Source organism: Aspergillus stella-maris, assembly GCF_047715825.1.
Source record: "Aspergillus stella-maris strain CBS 113639 unplaced genomic scaffold BDV14scaffold_34, whole genome shotgun sequence".
In the NCBI taxonomy this organism is placed as follows: domain Eukaryota; kingdom Fungi; phylum Ascomycota; class Eurotiomycetes; order Eurotiales; family Aspergillaceae; genus Aspergillus; species Aspergillus stella-maris.
The window spans coordinates 225,513-248,862 of record NW_027396828.1 but is presented as its reverse complement, the minus strand read 5'-3'; the positions used below and the strand labels follow the sequence as shown (position 1 = coordinate 248,862).

General features: G+C 51.4%; 9 protein-coding genes across 9 annotated transcripts; 4 read left to right on the top strand and 5 right to left on the bottom strand.

Moving 5' to 3' along the window:
* Positions 1 to 117: 117 nt before the first annotated feature.
* Positions 118 to 1,128, top strand: BDV14DRAFT_201076 (serine hydrolase FSH; the record flags this gene model as incomplete). The annotated part of the gene is made up of 2 exons (XM_073773662.1): positions 118 to 181; positions 287 to 1,128. The coding sequence occupies 2 exons, from the start codon at positions 118 to 120 to the stop codon at positions 1,126 to 1,128; spliced, it is 906 nt and encodes a 301-aa protein (XP_073627266.1).
* A 343-nt stretch (positions 1,129 to 1,471) lies between these two features.
* Positions 1,472 to 2,241, top strand: BDV14DRAFT_201075 (uncharacterized protein; the record flags this gene model as incomplete). The annotated part of the gene is made up of 2 exons (XM_073773661.1): positions 1,472 to 1,582; positions 1,651 to 2,241. 2 exons carry the CDS (start codon positions 1,472 to 1,474, stop codon positions 2,239 to 2,241), a joined length of 702 nt encoding a protein of 233 aa, XP_073627265.1.
* A 74-nt stretch (positions 2,242 to 2,315) lies between these two features.
* Positions 2,316 to 3,982, bottom strand: BDV14DRAFT_190390 (uncharacterized protein; the record flags this gene model as incomplete). The annotated part of the gene is made up of 3 exons (XM_073771329.1): positions 2,316 to 3,091; positions 3,171 to 3,224; positions 3,928 to 3,982. 3 exons carry the CDS (start codon positions 3,980 to 3,982, stop codon positions 2,316 to 2,318), a joined length of 885 nt encoding a protein of 294 aa, XP_073627264.1.
* Positions 3,983 to 7,315: 3,333 nt separating this feature from the next.
* On the bottom strand, positions 7,316 to 7,619 carry BDV14DRAFT_78339 (uncharacterized protein). The gene has a single exon (XM_073777517.1). It carries the CDS (start codon positions 7,526 to 7,528, stop codon positions 7,373 to 7,375), a length of 156 nt encoding a protein of 51 aa, XP_073627263.1. The 5' UTR covers positions 7,529 to 7,619; the 3' UTR covers positions 7,316 to 7,372.
* On the top strand, positions 7,316 to 8,957 carry BDV14DRAFT_175175 (uncharacterized protein). The gene is made up of 2 exons (XM_073769023.1): positions 7,316 to 7,906; positions 7,974 to 8,957. The coding sequence occupies exons 1-2, from the start codon at positions 7,731 to 7,733 to the stop codon at positions 8,296 to 8,298; spliced, it is 501 nt and encodes a 166-aa protein (XP_073627262.1). The 5' UTR covers positions 7,316 to 7,730; the 3' UTR covers positions 8,299 to 8,957.
* BDV14DRAFT_175174 (sodium:neurotransmitter symporter family protein) lies at positions 8,951 to 11,260 on the bottom strand. Its single transcript, XM_073769022.1, has 2 exons — positions 9,558 to 11,260; positions 8,951 to 9,476 (listed from the first exon to the last, which is right to left on the bottom strand). Exons 1-2 carry the CDS (start codon positions 11,148 to 11,150, stop codon positions 9,051 to 9,053), a joined length of 2,019 nt encoding a protein of 672 aa, XP_073627261.1. The 5' UTR covers positions 11,151 to 11,260; the 3' UTR covers positions 8,951 to 9,050.
* Positions 11,261 to 12,337: 1,077 nt separating this feature from the next.
* Positions 12,338 to 12,772, bottom strand: BDV14DRAFT_201071 (Con-6 family protein; the record flags this gene model as incomplete). The annotated part of the gene is made up of 3 exons (XM_073773660.1): positions 12,338 to 12,431; positions 12,477 to 12,626; positions 12,687 to 12,772. The coding sequence occupies 3 exons, from the start codon at positions 12,770 to 12,772 to the stop codon at positions 12,338 to 12,340; spliced, it is 330 nt and encodes a 109-aa protein (XP_073627260.1).
* Positions 12,773 to 15,642: 2,870 nt separating this feature from the next.
* BDV14DRAFT_78304 (general substrate transporter) lies at positions 15,643 to 18,023 on the bottom strand. The gene is made up of 6 exons (XM_073777516.1): positions 17,678 to 18,023; positions 17,165 to 17,628; positions 16,748 to 17,109; positions 16,544 to 16,693; positions 16,188 to 16,492; positions 15,643 to 16,129 (listed from the first exon to the last, which is right to left on the bottom strand). The coding sequence occupies exons 1-6, from the start codon at positions 17,758 to 17,760 to the stop codon at positions 15,859 to 15,861; spliced, it is 1,635 nt and encodes a 544-aa protein (XP_073627259.1). The 5' UTR covers positions 17,761 to 18,023; the 3' UTR covers positions 15,643 to 15,858.
* Positions 18,024 to 20,541: 2,518 nt separating this feature from the next.
* On the top strand, positions 20,542 to 22,717 carry BDV14DRAFT_175167 (Zn(II)2Cys6 transcription factor). The gene is made up of 2 exons (XM_073769021.1): positions 20,542 to 20,699; positions 20,761 to 22,717. Exons 1-2 carry the CDS (start codon positions 20,623 to 20,625, stop codon positions 22,466 to 22,468), a joined length of 1,785 nt encoding a protein of 594 aa, XP_073627258.1. The 5' UTR covers positions 20,542 to 20,622; the 3' UTR covers positions 22,469 to 22,717.
* Positions 22,718 to 23,350: the final 633 nt, after the last annotated feature.

The window sequence follows — 23,350 nt, the reverse complement described above, 5'->3', positions numbered from 1 at the left end:
TGCTGTAACCTCACTTGGAATTTTTTCCAACGGCCAGACCGTCTTTTCTTCAACTTCTCGAGTGTCTTTTTTTCGCACCGTTTTGGTTAACAAAGAGGTAACTGAGTCAAGGGAATCATGCCCAAGGTCCTCGCCCTCCACGGGCACGGCACAAGTGCGTCGATATTCAAGTCGCAGACTTGTAAGTCCTGCCTCCTTCCCAACCTCACGACTTATCCCCCAGTCCCTCAAACCCTCATCTCAACCAAAACAAACTAACCTCCTCTTTTTTCTGTTCTTCGTACAGCCGCCTTCCGCTCCCGCCTCCCCGCATCATACACATTCGACTTTTTAAATGCCCCGTACCCGTCCTCCCCAGCCCCCGGCATAAAAGCAATCTACCCCGACCACGACACATTCACGTGGTTCCGCGAGGCCACGCCCTCAGCGTTAAGAGAAGCGCACGAACGCGTCCTGGCGTATTGCGAGACACATGGCCCCTTTGATGCGGTTATGGGGTTTAGCCAGGGGTGTTCGCTGCTGGCGAGTTTGATTTTGTTTTGGGGGTTTGAGGAGCAGTATAAGGCTAGTATTGGGGTTAATGGACATGCGAATGGAGGTGCAAATGGGGATAAGAGTGGTGAAGGGGGTGGTAATAGGTTACCGTTTCGATCAGCGATTTTCATCTGCGGCGGTATCCCCCTCTACGCCCTCTACGACATCGGCCTACCTATATCGACCGAAGCAGAAGAGATCAATAAACTATCAGGCGCACTCCTACAAAACACCGCAGGGTCCCTAACAACATTCGCGAAAGATACAAGCCAGATAAAACGCGGGATCGGCCTCTGGGACAAGAATCTCTCCTCAAACTCCCTCCTTCACGATCCCACCACGCGACCAGAAAGAGATAACGTCTTCGGGCTAGATTTCACGTCCTTCCCCGACTGGGCGAAAATCGATATACCCACTGTGCATATTTACGGAGGAAAAGATCCGAGGTGGCCTGCTGGGATCCAACTAGCGGAGTTTTGTGAGAGGAGTAAGAGGGAGGAGTTTGATCATGGTGGTGGGCATGATATTCCGCGGACGAGTGAGGTTTCGGGGAGGATTGCGGGGTTGGTGAGGGGGGTTGTTGAGCGGGCTTAATCTACGTACCTACCAACCATCTGAGATGCAGCGTCCCAAGGGAATGGAGGCGTCGAAAGCTAGCAGATCGATCGATCGGATAGATGCGACGGGATGAAGATGTCAGGATGTGAAGTTGTTAGGGTTGCGATGCGTGGTGTGGTGATGTCATGGTCCGGGCGTCATAATGACCGCGATAGAGAAGACAATTTTACAGCACGGAATTCATGAAGGTTATAAAGCCATTGAAGTTTAATACTAGATCTTCTTACTCATGTTAAGAACTTGTAAACTGCGCTCGGCTCAATTCCTGTCTAGACTATATTTCCCGCGCTCGTCATTCCATACTTTTCCTCACTTCACCATGCCCCAAAACCCAAAGAACTACACAGACCCCGAACTGCGCGAACAAGTCAAAAATGAAATCCAGGAGGGCGACAAAGGCGGGAAGCCAGGGCAGTGGTCTGCGCGAAAGGTGCGCCCTTCCTCCCACCTACCCCCCAATCCACCGCCAAAGAAAGTTCTTGATACTGACACGCGCAGGCCCAAATGACCGCCTCCGAATACAAAGCCCGAGGCGGCGACTACACGACCTCCAAAGACGAAAAACAGCCTCAGCAGAAGAACCTCGATAAGTGGGGTGAGGAGGAGTGGCAGACAAAAGAAGGATCAGGGACAGCGAAGGAAGATGATGGGACGCGGAAGAGGTATTTACCTAAGAAGGCGTGGGAGAATATGAATGAGCAGGAGAAGGAGGAAACGGAGGGGAAGAAGAGGGCGGGGAGTAAGAGGGGGAAACAGTTTGTTGGGAATACGGATAAGGCGAGGAGGAAGAGGAGGGAGGTTAGTAAGGGTGAGAAAGGGAAGGGGAAGGAGGGCGATGATGTTGATGGGGAGGAAGAAGAAGATGAGGAGGATGAGGTAGAGGAGGGTAGTGAGGAGGGTGAGGGTGACGAGGAGGAACACAGTGCTGAGGAGGAGTATGAAGAGGATGAGGGAGACGAAGATGTTGAGGAAGATGAAGAGGGCGAGAAGGGTGATGAAGAAGCCGATGGGAAGGAAGATGGTGAACAAGAGCAAAAGAAGGAGTCTAAGGGCAAGCAACCAGAGAAAAAAGAACAAAAGAAGGATTAAATATGTTCCTCTGTTCTAGATCAATAAGGACATATGTTTGTGAGATTATGGTGTCGGGCTCATACTCCCGCTTCCTAGAACTGCGCCGTCTTATCCTCCGGCGCAGGACTATACAGCTGTTGCCCATTCTTCTTAAACCCAGTAATAACACCCTGTCCCTCCTCACTAATAACCCACTGCACAAAGTTCTCTGCCATCTTCCCATTACTTGCCTTAGCTCCCACCAGAATATGCGCCGGATTCAACAATGGATCCTCCGCATCATCCGTCGCAGCCTTATAGATAACCGTCTGATTCTGCAAAGCCCGATCAATAGACAAATACGTCCCCCGATCAGTAATAGTATACTCCTGCAATAAAATCGCAGCAGTAAGAGCCTGAACCGGATAATCCGCGTACTGATGGTACCACTTGGAGTAAGCAAGCGCCCACGGAACCTGCCCGATCTCCGTCCACAGGGCAGACTCCTTGATATTGGTCGCGGACTTGTCGTAGCGCGTCAAGAACCGCGTCGGGATAGAGTTGTTTGTTTCACTGGCGAGGCCAGCTTCTGCAGCAGAGAAGATATCAGAGAACATCGTCCGAATATCATCGCTCTTCTTTAGACCAGCGGGGTTGGCCTTTGGGCCGACGAGCAGGAAGTGGTCGCGGAAAGCGTACCAGGCGGGTGAACTGGCGATGCCTTGGTCAATGGCGATTTGTTCGGCGAAGGGTGTGTATGTGATGCCGACGTCGACGGTGTCGTCTTTTAGGTAGTTGATTGATTCGGTTGTGTCGCTGGTGTACCAGGCGATGGGATAGGGGTCGGAGCCGTTGGCGACGGAGGATTGGATGAATTTGTCGGCGAGGGCTATATGAACTCTCTATCAGTCCTGTTTGGTATGGAGGAATCTGATTTCCAGAGGGGTTCTCATTTGTAGTTGACGCACCTTTGACGAGTCCACTCTGACCGGCACCACCGTTGCCGATGCGAAGCTTCACGCCTGATCCAGTAGATCCGACAGTCAGGAAACCCGATCGATCGAGCTGTCAATAGTTCATGGGCCGTGGCCCGCGCTGGAGCCTTATCAGCCTCTGCTATTGGGCCACATCACGAACATGTCCACTTTGACTTAAGCTCAAGACCCTTGGCGAGATCCTACGCCGATCTATCTCCTAGATCAGATGTTGTGAAGAATATTTTGTTGAGTTGGGTCCAATCGGGAGCTTGTGCTACGGACAATTGCCGAGGGGTTCCGGAGGGGGATCCTGCTGGTTCTTGGAATTGGGTCATCGACAGTGTTCAGCGAAAAGGCAGTGAAAACAGGGAGTATTTTAGGTACTTGAAGTTGACATATGTTTCACCGGAAAGCTATAAATGGCGTACTCAAGCTTGAGGGATCTTAAACCCCCCCGGACCCCGTCTCTGAAAGACTCCCTCGGGATCAACCCTAGCAGAAACTTCCCTCATCTTTTTCACATTCGCCTCCCCATACTTTGCAATTGGTTCCTGGCTCCCATCACAGTAATTCAGATATCGAAAGTCTACATCGCCATCAAACGACTTGGCAAAGTTCTCAACCTCCTCAATTGCGATCTTCAACGCCGGTCTTCCCACGTTGTTATTCAACTTAGCGCTCTGGGTCTCAAGTGAACAGACGAGAATTATGCAGTCGTCTTTTATACGCTCAAGTCCAAGCATATTACCGCCGCGAGCAACGGAATGTTCTGCAAAGGAAGCAGCTAGTGGTTGCAAAACCATTTGCGAGCTGAAATCGTGGTCTGGGATCTGAGTTTTCACTGTTTCGATCAGAGCCTCGAAGACTTGTCCTGCCTTGAGGACGATACGTATGTCGGCTTTGAATGTCAAGGTGAACCAAGTATGACTGTTCTTATTAGCAAAAGTGAGACGGGCGTAAAGTGACCAAGTGCTTACTGCCCACCAGTCGGTACAATAAACCCCTTCAACTTCGTCGCAACAGACGCCATATATTCTTCACCCTGACCAGGAATAGAAAGGAATCCTGCAAGGGTACCGGGATTCTCAGCACCGTCCAAGTTCATCAAATCAAGCACAATGACATGCTCTTCGGCGTTTGGCGTATATACCCACATGACAAGGATGTGATCATCCGGCGCCGCAGTGATGTTCTTCGTAAAGTCAATAAATGCGCTTGCCACCTCTGCGGTGTGCCCCTTTGATATCATCCGCGATGCATTCCAGATATTCTTTGCCGGAAACGTCACCATATCGAAGCGCGTCACGATGCCAAAGTTGTTCCCGCCGCCTTTTAGGGCGCGGAAGAGGTCGGCGTTGTCGGTGGCGTTGGCGCTCACAATGCGCCCGTCTGCGAGGATGACTTCGTAATTTATGACTTGGTCTGGAGGGTCTCACTTAGCGAGGTCGTAGCAGCTAGACGAGGTGTAGATGATAGAAGCTCACCACAACCCCAACCAACGCGACAAGTATAGAATGTCTTTCCACCACCCGTCAGTAAGCCCGCTATGCCGACTTTGCCTTCACGGCCACCGGCGACCATTCGTCCGTCTGATGTACTTAGCTCTGGCTTCATCCTTAGGTAGAACTATACAAAGCATACGCTTCTCCCACTCCCTATACGAAACAGCCCATGACCCGCCCGGCTGCAAGGATGCAACCTCCGTCTCAGGTTTGTAAGTCGTGCTAGCCATAAGACCAAGATCAATCGTGATGCCGTCTTTGATACTACTTGCTCCAGGCCATTGCATGTGTCCACCACTGGCGACCATGTTAGCTTTTCCCTCCGAGCTGAGCTGGGGGTAATGAAACAGAGTCTGATTAACCTCCGCACCGCGAATTTCAGATCCGTAACATCAACAATTGCCTTGACTGCCTTGCTAACCTCTTCTGTTGTTCGTGGCTGTACAATCGCCCACGGCTTCAATTGCGCAGTTTGCGACCAGTGTGATGCGACGCGGTCGTTGTACGCTTCTTGGCCTGGGCGGTATAGCACATCGCTTAGCCCGGCGGCTTTGAGGTTTGCGAGCGCTTGGTCTTTAAGTGTTGTCATTTTTCATGCGAAAATGACAAGATAAGATTGGATTTGCAGTTGGCAATCTTTTGTCGTGTGGAGGAGTCCAGGACGTACCTACCTACCTACCTATATTTAATGACTGGAGGGGCTCAGGCCTCCCAGCCTGACAGCTGTCACCCCGCATACTGCAAAAACATCGCAATTGGTTACGCCGTAACAGATCGCTAGGAGCTAAACCATGCCCGGAAATGCTTTACGCTGCGGCCAGTAGTAGGGTATCTTGAGCTTGCGAGCTCTTTGCTTGGCAAGGAGATGCTATATGTGGCGGACACAGGTTCTGGGGAACGATGGCACTGCGCTGGGACATCAAGTACAAATTCATTACCGCATTCAGATAAACTCCAGATGCTCTGTAGGCTGCCATGGCCTTCGAAAAAATGTGAAACCTTTCACTCGGAAGGACTGTTTGCTCCCTGTCCGACGGCGATGATGGGTACTTTTCGCGCCCATCTCGAGTCTACAGGCAGGTTGTATACAGGGTCCCGTAGGATCCGCAGACCCAAAGGGGCCTAAGGCACAATTTTTTGAGTTCTGGATATTAAGTTTATGCCTTGGGGAACGATAGATAGAGCTTTGTTGGGACGCGGGTTTGTCGTTATATATTTGTAACCTTCCCTTGGCTGCCGCCAGCGAACCAACCCAAGACAACCCCCTTTTTATCCGCCGCCATTAATTTGGGCTTACCCACTCGCATGATAATTCATCTGAGGGAAACCTTGTTTTTATCTAGTATCAACCCACACCAAGCATTTGATAATTTGGATGAGGGTGATATCTGCCGCCGTCGATGAAGAAGGAGTCCAATCTGAGTAGAACGACTATGCAGCGCTACCTGGCCGTCAAACTGATAGACCTACGTGAAATATCATAAGAGTTTCCGAAGCCATTTTAGAGGAAATGGGCTGTTTGATGAACATAAACTCAGTCTACTGGTAAGACTACTTCAGTCTGTTAGCGTACGAAAAGATCGCATTATTCAGCCGAAGACGCAGAGCGAACAATCTCTGGCGCAGGGGATACTCTTGACATCTTGGAACGTCCGAGGAAGAATAACAATTACGCATCGCCACCGCGTGTAGCTAGTTCCGTAGCGTATCCATGCGGTTAGACTACTATCCTCGGATAGTTTACTGTACATTCCTGTGGCTGGCTGAGCACCACTGCCACACTCCCACTACACCCCGAGAAAGCTCCACAGATGCCATCGGCGGTGCCGGTGGCTTTGCTCTGTGATGATCGGCGACGTCATATACTACATGGAGATGCTCCCCGGGCCTACTATGTAGCAAGTTGATTCTAGCAAATGCGCTAGGCAATGCAGTAGACATACTTCGCAGTTCACACCCTTTGCAGCTAGCAACATTGGATCAGCCCCAACTCCCAAGCAGTTGGACATTCAATGCTGGAGTTTGGACAATACTGCTGGGCCTTTCCTACCCGGAAATGGAAGGTCGGTGACATCGCCCCAGTGTGCACATCCCGTGTGAATCGATAGGAACTGCTGTCTTGCAGAATTCGGCAGACAACCAAGTATAAGGCTAGGAACGAACCACTCAAAGCACATTTTTAATGAACAGCACAAACGCGAACCCCGAACCCGAGATAAACCCGCGTCTCGTCAAGAACAATAACCACGGAGGATGTGCCAAATCAGCGAGATGTCTCAGTCGGAACCCAATTTTGTCCTCCCGAGTCCTCGTGCATGTGGGCCCCAGGCTGAAAATAGGGCTACGCTCCACTCCTGTCTAATGAGGGTCCCATCATCCTGTGAAACTATTGGACCGGTGCCTGAACCAAGCAAATTTTGCATGATGATCGTCCAGCAGACTTGCTTTCTCTGATCGGGATTGGCAGACGTTGGAGGGTTCTTCTCGGGGTGGCTTTAGTCTCCGAGACATGCGGCTGTGTAGGGTCCAACATGTCGGTTCTCCTGTATATGGCAGGCAAATGCCGAGGAGGCGATTCCAGGGGGACCTTCAGATTCAAAAACCTGGTATGGGCAGACTTTTGGCTCCCATACACACACTTCCAATAACAGCTTCGGATGTGTAACTCTCTCCTTGCACCGTAAACAGCCTCTACCGACCGACTGTCCTGATCTGCCCTCGCCGAGGAAGAACTTTGCACATCATGATCGACAACCTTGTGCACGCTAGTTTCAATTTCTCATCCTGTTCGGTCCACAGTGGAGTATACTGCCAACAGTGTCGCTGGATCTCAGGGACCTGAATCATTTGACGTTCAAGGCTCTGATTATTTTTCCTGCGCTACGCTGCCCGATTGGCTGAAGATTGAAGAAGGACTATTATACGATTCGATTTAGCGGTTCTTCAAGTTCTTATAAAGACCTTGGTGCGCCTCAGTTCGATCGCAAAGCCGATCTCTATATCCCACCGTGTTCACTCTTTTACCATCAACGACGAAACAACAATAGCCATGCCTTCTTCTATAATCAGCAAGCTGCACCGACTCGAGCACCACCACGAGCCATCGCATGATCATACGCATGAATTACCCGCCGCTGCCTCGCCGTTTCAGTATGAGCAAGTCCAAAGCGAACTCGACGAGATTGAGCCGCACGACGCCATGATACAGGAAGTGATGGATACCAAGTCAGTCTCTTCCTCCTTGCAGATTACCACGGCTCGAAACAGTAATGCTAACATCGTTACAATTTAGCCACCTACACCATGAACCCCATCACCCGCACAGCCCACCAATGCTACACCTCCCACACGATTGCCATGACGCAATGGCGAAACTCCCCGGGAATATAACATTCTACGTCGCGCTTCTCGTCCTCTTCCTTTTCGCTCGGTACTTCATCACATCACTTCTTAAACAACTGCGAGGCGGGTCGCCGAAGACATACAACCATACGCCGGCGGTAACAGTCACCGATCCCACGAGTATAACAACAATCCACATCTATTCCGACAGCGAACAACATCCGAAAGTCGAATACCGATTGAGTCCTGAGAGGGAGTTTAAAGTTCTCAGCTGATTGAGTTCAAATCCTAATACCGATAATCCGCGACCACGTTCCACGGCTGTTTTACTACCATATAACGCTCACTCGACCATTTTCTTTCTTGTTCATAACATTTTCCTCGTGGGGGTTATCGACACACCATGTCCGAATGCTCCCGAGATCACTCTTTATTTTTCCTTCTCTGTACATACTTTCTCTACATTTTGACACCATGACGGACTAATACGATGATTTCCTTCCCTTGATTCATGCTTCACCTCACCTCACGGTGCAGTTATTTTAGAGTGACTCCAATTGGCGCACTACGCATTTTGTCAACTGGGTGCTGCATGGACGCTACGGCCCAATGCCGCTGATCCTAAGGCGGCGAGTATACTTCGATACTAGGTAACTGGCAGTCTGAGGCTCACATCTCGCCGGGAGGTTTCCAGTCCTGCAGGTGGTGGTCTGTCATGACCAAGAAAAGAACAACCGGTGTCCCAAAGACGCACCTTTCCCACGCTAAATCTTGCGGGGTTGGGGGGCGAGGAAGACGCGACTGCTTCCAACCATTCATGGAACCTACCACGGAGCTTTCATCACCAATGCCGAAGACGCCTGAGAATGATGACCATAGTAGGCAGCCCAGGATGTAGGGAGAATACCGATCTAGGTTCGATAATGTGTCGTCTCATTGAAATAATGTCATTAAGCCCCCTTAAGAGGGAAGTAACAAAACTGTCCACTGGGTCTCAAAGCCGCGATAGCTCCGCTTGCCACAGGGATCAAGCCTTAACATCAGGATAAACAGGCGGCGGCGTAGCCACTCCTTCTTCCGTCCCAATAACCCTCATATCCTCCTGATCCTCGATCCTCCCAGCATCCCCAATAACAGAAACGTGCTGATCACCGCCAAGTTCCTCCCTCAACTTCTCCCCCTCCCCGATGCGATTCGGCGGAATGAAGACATCATAGTACCTCGGCATAACAAATCCGAGCAATATAACAAGCAGGATGATATGCGCCAGTATAAACCCCGTAATCATAAGCGGGTCGTACCGAAGCGTATGGAACTCGGGATACGCGAAGGAGAAGATTATTGCTAGCACGGGCGCGCACACGTACCGCAAAAGCACTGGCCAAAAGGAGGGGATTTTCCAGTTTTTTTCGCCGCCGATTATAGCGTTGAGGTCGCGGCGGATTTGGTTTCCCTAGAATCTTGGTTAGTAAGCGCGTCCCCTATAAATATGATATATATGGGAAGTGGGGGGGGGGGGGGGGGGACGACGTACCGAATAAGCAGCCAAATACCAAAACCGACTCAAAAACTCATTCCTCCCCCAGAAGCTCGGCGCCGGAACAGTAGGCGTCTTTGACAAGTAAACAGCCAGTATACTAAAAAACACATAGACCCCGAATCCCGCCCCAGCACCAATAGCAGGATCTTCCTCCCCATGCGCAACAGCAACACCGATAACCTGCCCGCCGAAGTAAGCAAAGTTATACGTCGCAAACCCGTAGAGCCCGGTATGCTCAACAACATCCTTCCATCTGTAAACTGTACTTGCGCTAACAACCTCGGACCACACAACAAAAATGAGGCAGATGTTGTTAATCCACCGATCTATACCGTCGAGAAGGTAGAAGCCGAATTCCGTGCAGTATGGGAGACACATTAGGAATGAGACGAGGGTTAAGATTGTCACGACGATAGGGCGCGAGAGCTTGACATGTCCCGAGTCGATGATCAGCGTTGCGACAGCATCGAGCATCACGAACGCAGAACTGAATCCTAGCACGACGAGCGTGAAGAAGAGAAGGACGGCCCAGAAGTTCGCGCCGGGCATGTGCAGGACTGCTTCGGGGAGCGTGAGGAATCCAACAACAAATGCGCCGAGGCGCTCGCCGTCTTGGGGCCAGCGACGGAGGTATCCAACGACACCGAAGACAGCGAATGCGGCAAAGTTCTCGAAGAGCACGTTGCTGCCGCAGATCAAGAGAGCGTCCATGACGGCATTCGAGTGCTTCGCATTGTAGGAGGCGTAAGAAGTAAAGTATCCGAATCCGATTCCAGTTGAGAAAAAGACTTGTCCGACGGCTGTTTGCCAGACTGTTCCTGATGCAAGTTGGCCGCCTCGCCAGGTTGCCCAGAGGAGCCGGACACCCTCGCTTGCGTTCTCGAGGGAGAGGGAGCGGCCGACGAAGATGATTGTCGTTACGATGGGGAGGCCCATTGTCCAGTAGACGACTCGGCCTGTTAGACCGACGCCGCGGAATATCGAGATCCAAATGAGGAACCAGATGAATGCGCTCCAGCCGACTGTTTCCCCAAGTAAACTGACACCGGGGTAATCCGTGTACGCAACGACTTCCTTATTGTCGGAACTTAACGAGCCCAGCACGGGATCAACATTATGAATAACATCGCCCATATAGAACTCCTCGATCCGATTCTCCCACGGCAGGGGACTCCGGAACGAGTTGCGGAAGTAGTTCATGATCCATGCAAGATTAACAGTGAAGTACTGCGTCACGATAAAACTGACCAGGATCGGACCCATCCCGACACCCTTCAACCGGCGATTAATATTGTTGAATGCGATGACCGTTCCACCCTGGTATGCCTGACCGATCGAAATCTCGAGAATGAGCGCTGGGATCGCGACGAAGAATATCGCTAAAAAATACGGGATAAACCACTGGAGGCCGTAGTTATTGTACACGACCGACGGATACCGAATGAGGTTTCCCTGCCCGGCGCATCCGCCCATCGCTGCGAGGAGGAACGCAGCTCGCGAAGGCCATTGGTCTCGTCCCTCGGCGGATTGTTGAGGGGGAGGGGCAAGCCACGAGGCTGCCTTCTTGAAGTATTGGGCCAACACCATGGTTGAAGAGGTGAAGTCTAACACAAGACTTTGGAGTACATGTGTTGCGAAATCGTTGCAGAGAGCACAAGCAAAAATCAAATGAACTGCAGGGTTGAGACAAAAAGTCCAGAACACAGCTCACCCCAGCTCATCTTGGCAGGGCACGCGCGCGTTATATGGCCTTCCCCGCCAAGGCCCCGGGGGATCCTCTGGGGAGGCGATTGCATGACTCTGGCCTGTTAACGCCCAGTTCACAATTGCCCAAGTGGGGATTGTAGTCTGGGCGGCCCCAAACAAGGTGAATGCGATTGTGACCTTGACCTTGAAAACTCTGGTGCTACCTGGACAGCTCTTCTAGCGCGGTCAGAATACTAATTTGCCCTGTGAAGAGAGGGGCAATGGCCCCGCCCTACGTCGGCCACGCCGTGCCAAGATCCCGCCGAGAAGCCAAGCATGACGCGAGGCGAGCTGTTGAAGGCGTTATCAGTTGTTTAAGGGATGTGCGATTGGTTACTTGTTCAGATTTGAGATCATGCAAGCTACCGCATGGGCCGTTTCCGCTGGATCGGGTCGATTTCCTGCAGTTGAGATGCCGGCTCCGTTTCTGTGCTTCCGCGGGTTGCGCCGGCGCTCGTGGGGAGAGCGTTCTTGGTAGAAATGAGGATATCCACAATGCGACTCGTGTGGGTTTGAGGGCTTGATCTGGTGTTGTAAGCCAAGAGGAGATACGAAATGTGGTGGTTCTACCGCTGGGCGCGATAGGTGCTCTGCTGGAGTTGCTTTTTTGATCGCGCTTTTACAAGCGCGTCATTAAGTATAAGATCGCGACAGTTGTTCAACATGGAAGGACTGACCTCGTGGGCGATACTCTCACCTGACATCTCTCTGTACTGTGGTCATCTGACTGTTGACTACCAGTCTGCTGTATAGCAGGTAGAGTAGGTAACATGATCCTTTTATGTGGGACAATTTGGCAATTATCATGGAATGTCACTAGATATCCCGTCGCCATGGAACACCGTGGTTGTAGGTTTGTTGAGAGTGCCTTTGTCAACCATTTGAATGGCTATAAAACTGTCCATGTAAATCGAGCAGCGGTTTCGTACCCTTCATTCCGCTCTAACCTCTTTCGTGCACCCTACGAGTATCATGGCAATTTTGACGAGAAAAGACACCTCGCACCCTCCACACCCTTAACGCCATACTCAGTCCTCGTCACTACCACCTCGCTCGAGCTCCTCCAACCTCTCTTCCACGCCGCGCCGACCCTCCTCACCTACGAGTGGATTGCGTAAAGCTCTGTGTCCATAAGCGCCAATTTAGCCGTGGATTGTGGATGCTTACGCTCTCAGTCCTGTCGCTACCCGGCTTGGACTCTTTGGCTTCTCCTGCTGCCTATACATCTCCTGTCGAGCCCCTTCCTCATCTAACTTTTCGAGCATTGAAGTTGCCTCTTCTTTCTTCTCTTTCGAGACGCGAGGATTATGAAGCGCCCTGGCCAATAACCTTCAGTGATCGATATTGCACTTTCCAACTGGTCGGGGCAGCACATACGCTTTATAGCCCCGCGCTGAGTCAATCCTCTGCTGTAGTGATAGAGAGTCTATGTTCTCATCGCTAGGGAGCTCTTGTGGCGCCATTGCGTGAGATGATGTAGCAGGTTGATGTTCAGTAGGTTACTGACGTCTCTTTGTGCATCGAAAGGAATCGACGAAGCCCGCGACTCCGTTCAGGTAGGCTTCTGGAAGGATACTACTGACATCACATAACTTTATATTAAGCCATACCCCACGGGATCGACCCCAGAGTTTATGGATCGCAACCGTGGATCGCAGTAACCTTCAAGAGACTCTCGACCAAGGAGCACAAACATTTTTCAAGGGTGGAATTTGATTGTCTGATAATTATCATCCATGACGCAAACCAGGCAATGCGATTAAAAAGACACAGACCTTACGTTCAAGACTGCTTGCCGTTTCATAACCCATCAAAAGACGACAAGGTACATCTAGAAGATCAAGCGAGCGACCAAAGCCAGCGACCAAAGAAGAACGGTATCAGGTTGAGGAGGCCAAAGGGAAGAAAGGAGCGGTGGGCCCCCATCGCTCCTTCCGGATTCAAGATATATCAAAAGGGGGAAGGTGCAACTATCGTTAGAGGAGGAATGCGCGATCAACCTCTCTCCATGCACCTGCACGTTACTCAATGTTCACCATAATGGGCGGTCCCTTCCCGATGCAACCGATAATGCTGTTCTACATTGCTCTTCTGTTCTAGTCTGCGCCTGACGTTGTCGGCCTTGTCTCATTTGAATCGCACCGTACATTCCATCCCGGCTTATTTCCCAAATCCAGGCTTGAACCCTCAATACTCCAACTAGTACCAGTGACACTAGCTTGTTTATCAAGTACAAAATCTTTACTGCACGATGAATCTGAGCTCACACATCATGGAAACAGATATCACAAACAGAGCTCTCCCGTCGGCCCAGCGGCGTGAACGCATCGCGGGTGAGAAGCATCCCGATGCGACAGAGGCTCATCCGGTCCATCGAAATCCGCTTAATGCAAATACAGAGCCGATAGGGCTGCATGATGCAGAATAATGCTCAGGCCGTTTCGATGCCCGGTATATTCTATGCGGATCCCGCACTATTCCAGGCGACTGCTGAAAGGTGGTATACTCAGGAACAAAAGAGATATGCTACGGTAGGCACGGATAGGTGGTGTGATGCGAATCCTTTTCTAGGACTCTGAACTATTAATTACTTGACTGATCACTTTTTGCTCATGATGCTATCAGGGGCTCACACATGGGATGCTTCGAGAGTTACGCTTATGGAAGAGAAAGGTTTGCTTCGGGCACTGTGTCGGGCCTCGAACCCGCCGACAGCCGCGATGCGCATGCAGGCAATGCTGCACTAAATCTCCGACTGGACTGTCACCGCAGGAACTGGACGAGCCCCTTCGACAAAGAATTCTCTCGGCGTCACACAGCACCGCACCGAAAACATCAACCATTCCAACAATTTGCAATCGCATGACCATTGCTCAGCCCATCCAAGCTCCCTTGAATAGCCAATACCCAGGCAAGGTCAACCCCAGAATCTCTCCAGACTTTCAACGTCCCACACCCCAACATTAGAACACGCGATAATTGGCCCCTCCACGCCAAGACCCAGCTCAAGCGGGCGTTCTTGGCGCGCCGGGGTAGAGTGCTCGGTATATCTGATTCAGGAAACCCGGCAGCGCCACGCGACATGGGTTTCATCCTGCCAAGGGTCAGATTTCTTGCCTTTTCGCACAGTCCAATAAGCAGAGGTAACACTGGCGAGAAGGCGGGCAAGGATGTGGTCAACTGAAGGGCCGTGATCCTGCGGCGCCAGAGGCGTGCGACGGATGGTCTTGGCACCGCGCTCAGATTCAGTCAGATGGCGGGGTGATCCTGGCTTGCAGTTCGCTGTGTGACAACGTTTTGGGAATCTGTCTACGAGGACGAAAAGGGCAGCTTAGCCGCTGGATTGATAATTAGCGCATGCGGGTGTCGAGGGAAGGTGTATCTCGACATGAAGGAGGGCTCGGTACCAAACTGCTGGATCTCTAGCTCTGTTGCGGATAGATTGTCGTGCCACAGGGAAGACACCTACCCCGGTCTGTTCCGGACCCCTCCGGTCATAAGGGAACTGGAGCTTAGGCGACGTCTGAGTTTGGGACTGTTTGTCGTCACGAAATTATGCCGAGTCAACAACAACGTCGTACAGAGCACAAGTTCAGACAAGGCCACCCCTTTTCAGCCGTGACCTAAATTTCAGGCGCGCAGCACAACGCGTCTCAGTTCTCAACTCTCAACACCAAAATACCGGATACATATAGGTATCCAAGGAATAACAAAAGCACAATGACGCACCTCGCAGCCACATCGGCCCCCAAAGTGCTTGTCATATGAGTCGATGCTTACTTGCGCCCTTGATCACTTAATCTGCGCTGCTATATTATATAAGGATTGCGAAATATACCGTCCTAATGCACCGCCAAGGTCGGTATATTGCATGCGCGGCCAAAGCTCTCGAGCTCGGGACGCACTGGGCCGACATCAGATGGGAGCTATCAATGACATCATTTACACTCCGTACATTAGCTAGGTAAGGAACATGTGAGGCTGAGGGGAGATACTGTGGTGACTTTCTTTGCATTTCCGGGAAACAATGGGTTGTCGTGGATTTAGGCAATGAGGATTTTGTGGGCCGCTGCGATAGACAGGAGAGCCGCAGCGATCAACAGGGCCGAACATGTGGTTCGGAGAAAAAGCGACGACCGAGCTGTCGCTGGTCGTCGATACGATCATAACACCTGTTGGGTAAACACTGTTGCGGGTCTGGGCTGATCTCCTGTCTGCATGTGGTGTTGATATGCAAGGGATTTCTCTACGACGTACTCGATCGTTTGGTGGGTGTGTAAGGGTTGCTTCGTAACAGGGTGGAGTGTTTACGGAGATCGTAGTTCATGCATACATCAGAACTCGATTAAGCTAGTCATCTAACCATAAATCCGTCTAGAAGCTCTAACTATCGAAAACAACTAGAGTAGACGAGATCTCATCTCACGACGTAAAATCCATCAAAATAAAGATGCGGACCGTAGTCCGGCATCGAGGGTATAAAACTACCAAATCCAACTCAACTGATATCATCTCCCTTCTCAATCTATCACCGCCTATTGGCGTTGATCTACCTCTTCTCGATGTGCGACTCGTTGGTACTCTCGTCGCTCTCAATCTTGGGGTTAGGAGCATGAGTAATACTCTCGCGACGGATCGCTTCCTCGATGTACTCGGACTTGAGGTTGCCGTGCTTGTCATAGCGGTAGGGCTCCTTGATGGAGTGCTGGACTGCATCCCAGATACCGTGAGACTTTTTGAAGATGGCGTCCATTTCTTCGAGGGAGCGGTAGCGAGTTTCGGGGAAGCAGAAGTAGACGACAGGGAACATGAAGGCGTTGCTAGATGACGTTAGTAATTTGCCAGAGCAGATTAAAAGGCAGAACAAGTAGGACTTACATAACGGCAAAGATGATATATGTCCTGTATCCGATGTTGGTGAACGACACTGGGGTGATCATGACAACCATGAAATTGAAGATCCAGTTCGCGGAGGTCGACAAAGCGTTGGTGGGCGCACGGATACGGAGGGGCACAATCTCAGCGGGGTACAACCAGGTCATACCGAGCCAGCCGATGGCGAAGAAAGTGTTGAAGACGAAGAGGAAGACGGCTTGACCGATACCAGCTTGGGTGTCGTTGAGGTGGGTGACGCGGTAGTTGGTGCCAGCAAGGACAGCCATAGAGAGCGACATACCGGCGGCCTGGATAAAGAATTAGTAAACCAAACGAGCTGGGCATGGAATAGTACGTACACCGAAGAGCATTAGCGGACGACGTCCGACCTTCTCGATGATGAAGATGGGAATGAACGCGGCCATGAGGTACTCGGTTCCGTTACAGGCAGCCATGAGTTTGGCAGTGTTCCCTCCACCAAGACCAATCTCGCTATACAGTTGGGGAGCCTATATTGATACGTCAGCGGGTGCAAAATCCCAGCCATTGGAACAGGCACGTACGTAGTAGGTGATGAGGTTGATTCCGGAAATCTGCTGGAACATCTGGTTGACGTAGGCGAGAGCGACACGGTGGAACTCGCGGTACTCGGACATCTTGAAGAGGCTGCGGAAAGATCCCTTCGACATCTCTAAGACCGTCTCCTTGATCGCCAGTAGTTCATTTTGGATGTAGGGGTCCTCGCGCGGCAGTTCGTTCAGCAATTCTAGAATCTCCACAGCTTCTTCATCCCGGCCCTGCATGACAAGCCATCGGGGCGACTCGGGGAGGTTGAGGATAGAGGTAAAGATGATAACAGCAAAGACAATCTGGAAGGCAATTGGGAAGCGCCAGGAAACTTCGTGGTCGGGGAGGAAGGAGAAACCTGACAATCGTTAGATGAGCGCACCTTCCTCAACTGTTACCAAATGGTGACTTACCGTAGTTGACCCAGTAGCTGAGGGTGATACCTGCCGTGATCAACATACCCTCGATCATGACGAGCTTTCCACGATCGTGCGCTTTGGACGATTCAGACTGCCAGGTTGGAACGGTACTCGTGTTCATGCCGTTTCCGACACCAGTGACAATACGTCCGACAATCCATTGAGGAAGACTGTAAGATGTGCATTGCAAGATGGCTCCAGTGGTCATGGTAATGCAACCGCAGAAGATAGTCCGTCGTCGACCCAGCAGGTTACCGATGAAAACAGTCAAGATAGCCCCGAGGAAACAGCCCAAGTTGTACGATGCGACAGCGATACCCTGGTTCAAACTGCGCTGCGACGCGCAACCAGGACCGTCGGCGTCTGTGCAAGAGCCCTCATCAATTTCAGGGAAGTATTTGATGAACGAAGGCAAGTCAAGAAGACCACCGGTAACACCTTGATCGTAACCGAAAAGCCTGTAATTGTCAGCCTGAAACTCCAAATATAGTGGGCCATTGGTCGTACAGAAAGTCGAGAGATCCCAGCGAACTAATGGCAAGGTTGAGCGATCTGCCCTTCCAGCCGAAGTACTTTGGAAACCCGAACATGTTGATGATGACGTTCCAGCACAGCACGAACGACAGCGATTGACAGCGACGATCTTGAGATGGAGTCCGGGGATGCGGGAAAAATTGCGAGCAGCCGCATATATAGCACAATAGCTCCAGACGCGACAGGTCCCGGGATCCCCAAAGCAGTAATCCGGGCTTTGAACGCGACCTGGGTAGGCCAAGGGACCGGGGGTGGTTAGCGGGGATGGGGGCCACGTTCACTTGGCGCCATCTACTCTATGAGTCCGATTCACAGACGTCCATCAACGCTGAGAGGTTGACCAGACTCACTTGGCGACCCACTTGAAGCAGCAGCTAATGCCTGGCATTTATCCAAATGAATTCCAACTCATCCTCTCCAACTTAGGGCTGTCCCGAGGGGATTCACTCCTGTGAGGCTGATATTTCCAGCATCAAATCACATCCTGGTGCAGTTACACAAAGCCGGGCGCAGAAAGCAAACTTTTCATCCAGTGAAATCTGACAAACACCACCTAGGCTCGCAAGATCGCCCTAGGCGTGGCTTACTCTGTCTCAAAGTTGGCCAAGTGAGCGCAGGTCGACGCCATGACCAACCAATCCCCGCGGGGCATTAGGCCGTCGCCCGGGGCACCCCAATCCGCGTTTCCTCCAGATTATGACAGCAGTGGCTTCCCTGGCTGGAAGCCAAGCCAACCGTGGCTCAGAGTTGGCCAATACCCATGAGATGCTGTTCGGAAACCTACCAGAGTTTCCCTTAATCACACACCACCCTGCCATCGCGGCTACCGGCACTTCGGCTGGGAATGAGGCCACTCATTGAATTTACCCAGAATCCGAGAAACATTGTGGCTGAATAGTCTCAGAAGCGCCCATCACATGACAAAGAAAGTGGCAACTCGGGCTGAAGGAGAAAGAAAGCGAGAGTCGACAAAGAAAGTCAGCTTGACTCACTACCACTGCCAAGCCCGCCTACCTCCGCGCCAAGACTTCGGGTCTGTCCACGGTCTACCCCCCGTCGACCACTGCATCATGACCCGGCCACCACCCGGAGTCCCCCCGGCTCTCGTCCCGGGCTCGGTCAAGTGTGGCCATCAACAGAGATTCGGCTATATTTGCCCCGGGCATGTGGTGTCGCAGTCTGGGGCTCTTCCAGCCATGGGAGATACCCCAGTCTTGTCGTTAAGCGCCCGATAGTACCTGTTGGAGACGCTGGGAAAGACAACGACATTAAGTTATTAGGTAAGAATACTCCAAATTGAGCCCCATGACCGGTGTTTCGAGTCATTAATCTCGTATCTCTGGCAGGGCAATATCTCGGTTCCTCTGCATCGATCTCTACGAACAAAGGAGTCTTGCAGAAAAGACTTTTCTCGAGCCGCCCACATCCGGGATCCCAAATATAGATCTCGTTCCTTCCCCATGGGCAGAATATCCCGCAATACCGGGAAACCGTCTTCCAGATTCTGGGGATCCGGGGACAGTCACGCGAGCTGATACTCGCCACTACTAAGAGTGACCTGACCTCACTTCATCGAATGACTTTGCTGCTGTCCAGCCAGATTTCTTGCTTTTAGCCTAGGTCAGGTGCTGGAGGGTTTTGCTCCTCGCCTGCGTGAACTGCCTTTTGCCTCCTCATAGTCACAGACATCGCCCTGCTCTGGACATGGATCGCTGAGAGAATCTTTCGGCTCCATATACACTGGTTGCGGCTTTCCCGATCTTGTTTGCTTTCTTCTTCGAAGGGCGTCAAGGTTTAATTGGAAACACGGGAATAAATCTTCCGCTCTCCTCCAGTCCTTCTCCCTAGGGCTGCCCTCTCCGCACCACTCTTGATGCAAGGCCATTGCATCTGCCAGTGGCTTCGACGGGAGTAGAACCATCTCTCCACAGTCAGTTACAGCACCATTTTGATGGCTAGAATTGGAGTATGCTCGGGTGCAAGACTCCGATAAATAGCTGTGAGGCACTGGCTGATCAACAGATCTCCTACTACGGTCATCACATTACCGCTAGATTCGACGTAGTGAAGATCTGAACACTTGTACCTCTCCTTTCCGTGTGGTTGGTTTTTGTACATTTAAAGCGAGGGTTCCAAAGTGCCTGCCGACAATATCGAGTACTTCCGGGGTTGACCAGGCTTGGTAAGGGTGTTCCTTCAAGTCCATGGCGCCGCAAGTACAGGAATGACATACATATACTCGTATCTATAACGTCATCGAGAGCACGGACGATGCTCACCCGGTGTCTATTATTTTGCACAGTGAGCTTCGATTAATGATTTCCGATCCTCGGCCCAGACGCTCCTGTTCTGTGCCCCATAAAAGGGGAGGCTATAGCAAGCTGCATTGCTATAGGAGGCTCGTTCTCAACGATACGCTAGTCTGTGGACACGTCACTCGGTCCTCTCTCTGCCCGTAGCGTCCTATCGTTGTGGGGTGGAGAGGTTGTTGAGTATTGTGTGCATTCTGCTGGGCACCGAATATATATCACGGCCTTGGTGCTTGCGAGGACTACAACAGCAACCAAGTAATGCACATGAGTGAGCCAAACAACAACTCTCCCAATACGCAATTAAGAATTAATAGGTCCTTCGTATGGTCTTCCGCCGTAAATTCGGGGTCAAATTGTAGTTCAAAGACACTGACAAGTGACAGCTGGAGAGCATGTCACGGGTCCTGTCGCAAACGGCACCCGGGCCGACCCGGCTATTTCAGCCTGAATACTTAGGCATCAGCCCCAAATTAGCAGCTCAGCCGCAGTTTTGGCCCCTGACAGATAACAATTCTTCATCCACCCCACCAAATAAAATGCCGAGCAGGCCTCAGCAGTAATTGAAAAGCTTGTCTCTAGGACAAGTCATCCGGATGGCCTATCACAATGACCACCGGCGCCACGAGCTCAAGAGGTAGCTCGATTGGGCCGTTGAGATCACGGCGGGGGTGTAAGACGTGCAAGTAAGAGCTTGTTTTGGTCTCAACCCTGTTCTCCAAGAAGCAAATACTAATACATCGACAGAACTCGACGAGTCAAATGCGGAGAAGAGAAGCCTTATTGCCTCCGCTGCTCAAGCACCGGTCGGCGATGCGAGTACCAGAACCCAGCATATGGGACGTTCTCGTCTAGCTCGATTGTCTCTGTCGTGCAGACTCCGCCATCGGCATCGCCAAATAGGTCATGGCGAGAGAGGAGGGCGTTTACTTATTACTTCCAGCATGCTGCCCCGATGATTGGCGGGCTGGATGCTGATTTCTGGAGTACTATTCTCCCCCGAGTCTCGCACTCTGAGCCGGCCGTTTGGGATGCTATTATCTCGATTAGCTCACTGTTCGAAAGTTATAAGCCTGCTACCCCGACTCACAAATACCAAGATGCACTGGGGTGGTACTCGCGCTCTGTATCTGCCGTTCGACAGCGGATTGAGCGCGGCGGAGCAGACGTCTTCGTTAGTCTTATTAGCTGCGTGCTATTCATCTGCATCGAAGCATTACAGGGTAGTGCGCCAGAGGCATTCCGTCTATACAACCAGGGAATAAATCTCATCCTCGCGCTACGAGAACACGTTGCTAGTGGGAATGTTCCGAAATCCAGAGCCGCCCTGCTAGAGGACACGATTGTCCCGATCTTCTCCCGACTGAGTCTCACGGGGAATGCGCAGAACCAGATATCAGCGGATGCGTTGCTGCGGGATATGGATCGGGCTGTACCGCAGGGGTTTGAGTCTCTCAAGGCTGCCAGGGAAGCGATATTCATCCTAACATCCGAAACGCATATCCTACAGAAAGCGTGCGAGAAATACCACGATACAACCTCTGACTTTCAAGTCCCCGACCATTTAATGGTCGAGCAAATCGCCCTTCTATCACGACTAAAGGAATGGCGCTCCGCATTTGACACACTGACCACCAACCTGCAAAAGAACCTAACACCAATTCCACCCACCCAACACCAACACCAAACCCGCATAACTGCCCTCCTAACAACGCACCACGAAACCCTCTGCATCCTAATAACAACCTGCATATCACGCTTCAAAACGACTACAGACACCTGCATCCCCAATTTCCAATCCATCGTCACTCAATCGCGCATTGCACTCGACGCGTCCGCACGCGCAGACGGGTCCCAACCGCCATTTACACTCGATATCGGCGTTGCATTCCCATTGCTCGTTACGATCTTCCGGTGCGCGGAGCCGAATATTCGTCGCGCGGCACTGGCGCTTATGAGGCGCGCGCCGAGTGTTCAGGGTGTTTACGCGAATCATTTGGGGGCGGCGTTTTGTGAAAATGTTATTCGGATTGAGGAGATGATTGCGGGGGATATTGCGGCTTCCCAAGCCCTATCTTGCTCGCAAGGTCAAACGCCGCCGTTGTTGAGTCCGCCTTTGACTATAGATCGACAAAGTCCGTCGGCATACAGCTATGCTTCTGATACAGAAAGCATGACGATGAGCATGCGCGTTAATAACCCAGATCGCTCACCGAGTCCGTACCCGGTTGGTATGGGCATGCCTGTGCCACTACCCGAGGAAGCGCGCATCAAACCGTACGCTGTTTTCAGACCACTTGACGGTATTCCGCCGGGACTGGAGGGGCATGTTGCGAGGTGGAATGTTAGTCCTGAGCAGTCGTTTATGGTGTTCTCGAGGAATGTTAGGGATAGTCAAACGGGGTTGTGGAAGGTTATTGATGAGTGTGCGCCGTTGGACTTCAAGTGGACTTGATATGGGATCCTAATGTTGAGCTGGGCCGTTGCGTGTTTACATTGTACTAGATGGTGCTCAGGGTCTAGTGATTAGGATTTGTATATATTCTGTTACTTATCAATGCAAATACGGTAATGATTTGAATTTCCTTCTTTGAAAGCCGTACGCCTGGCGCCCATGGTGGACTTTTTCCAACTGGCCAGCGGGCACCCACTTCACCCATCCCGGGCCCTGTGGGACCATACCTGGGTATGGCCGGAGAAGAAGGAAGCTGTGCAGGGGCCTTATTATCGTGGGCAGGAGGCAGAGGCGTGTGGCTTGGTGGAGTATTTGGTTGCATTTACCAACCTTCTATTGTCTTTGGAATGAATTCTAAGACTTTATTCTGTGACTTACTGCTTATAAGCGCCGGGCAACAATGAGGTTCCGTCCTCAACTACCTAGTGAGTTCATTTTACTAAAATAGTATTCCGGACTTAAAGCTTCATGCCGGGGATCTATAAAGGGATTGCAAATGGATTCTTGTCATTATTGACGCATAGCCCACTCCCAAAACGTGTATATACATGCATAACGCGATTTTCTTGCTGCCAAAACTAGCTTCTCTGCTGGCCAACAAGAAGCTCAAAGCTGCAGTTCATGCATTCAATGACATTGCCCCAAGGATCAGCAATATACAACGCGTATTCACCACTACCCATGCCCACAGGGCCACATATCTGCCTGCCACCATTCTCAACGGCCTTGTCCGCCAAAGCACCCACATCCGGAACAGTGATTGCAAAATGGAACAAGCCGCCCCTTGTAAACTCGCCTTCCTCAAAGGTCCGCCCCGGGTCTTCAAACCCCGGATCGACAAACTCAAACAGCTCGAAACCAATCCCGTTACCTGCCGTCATG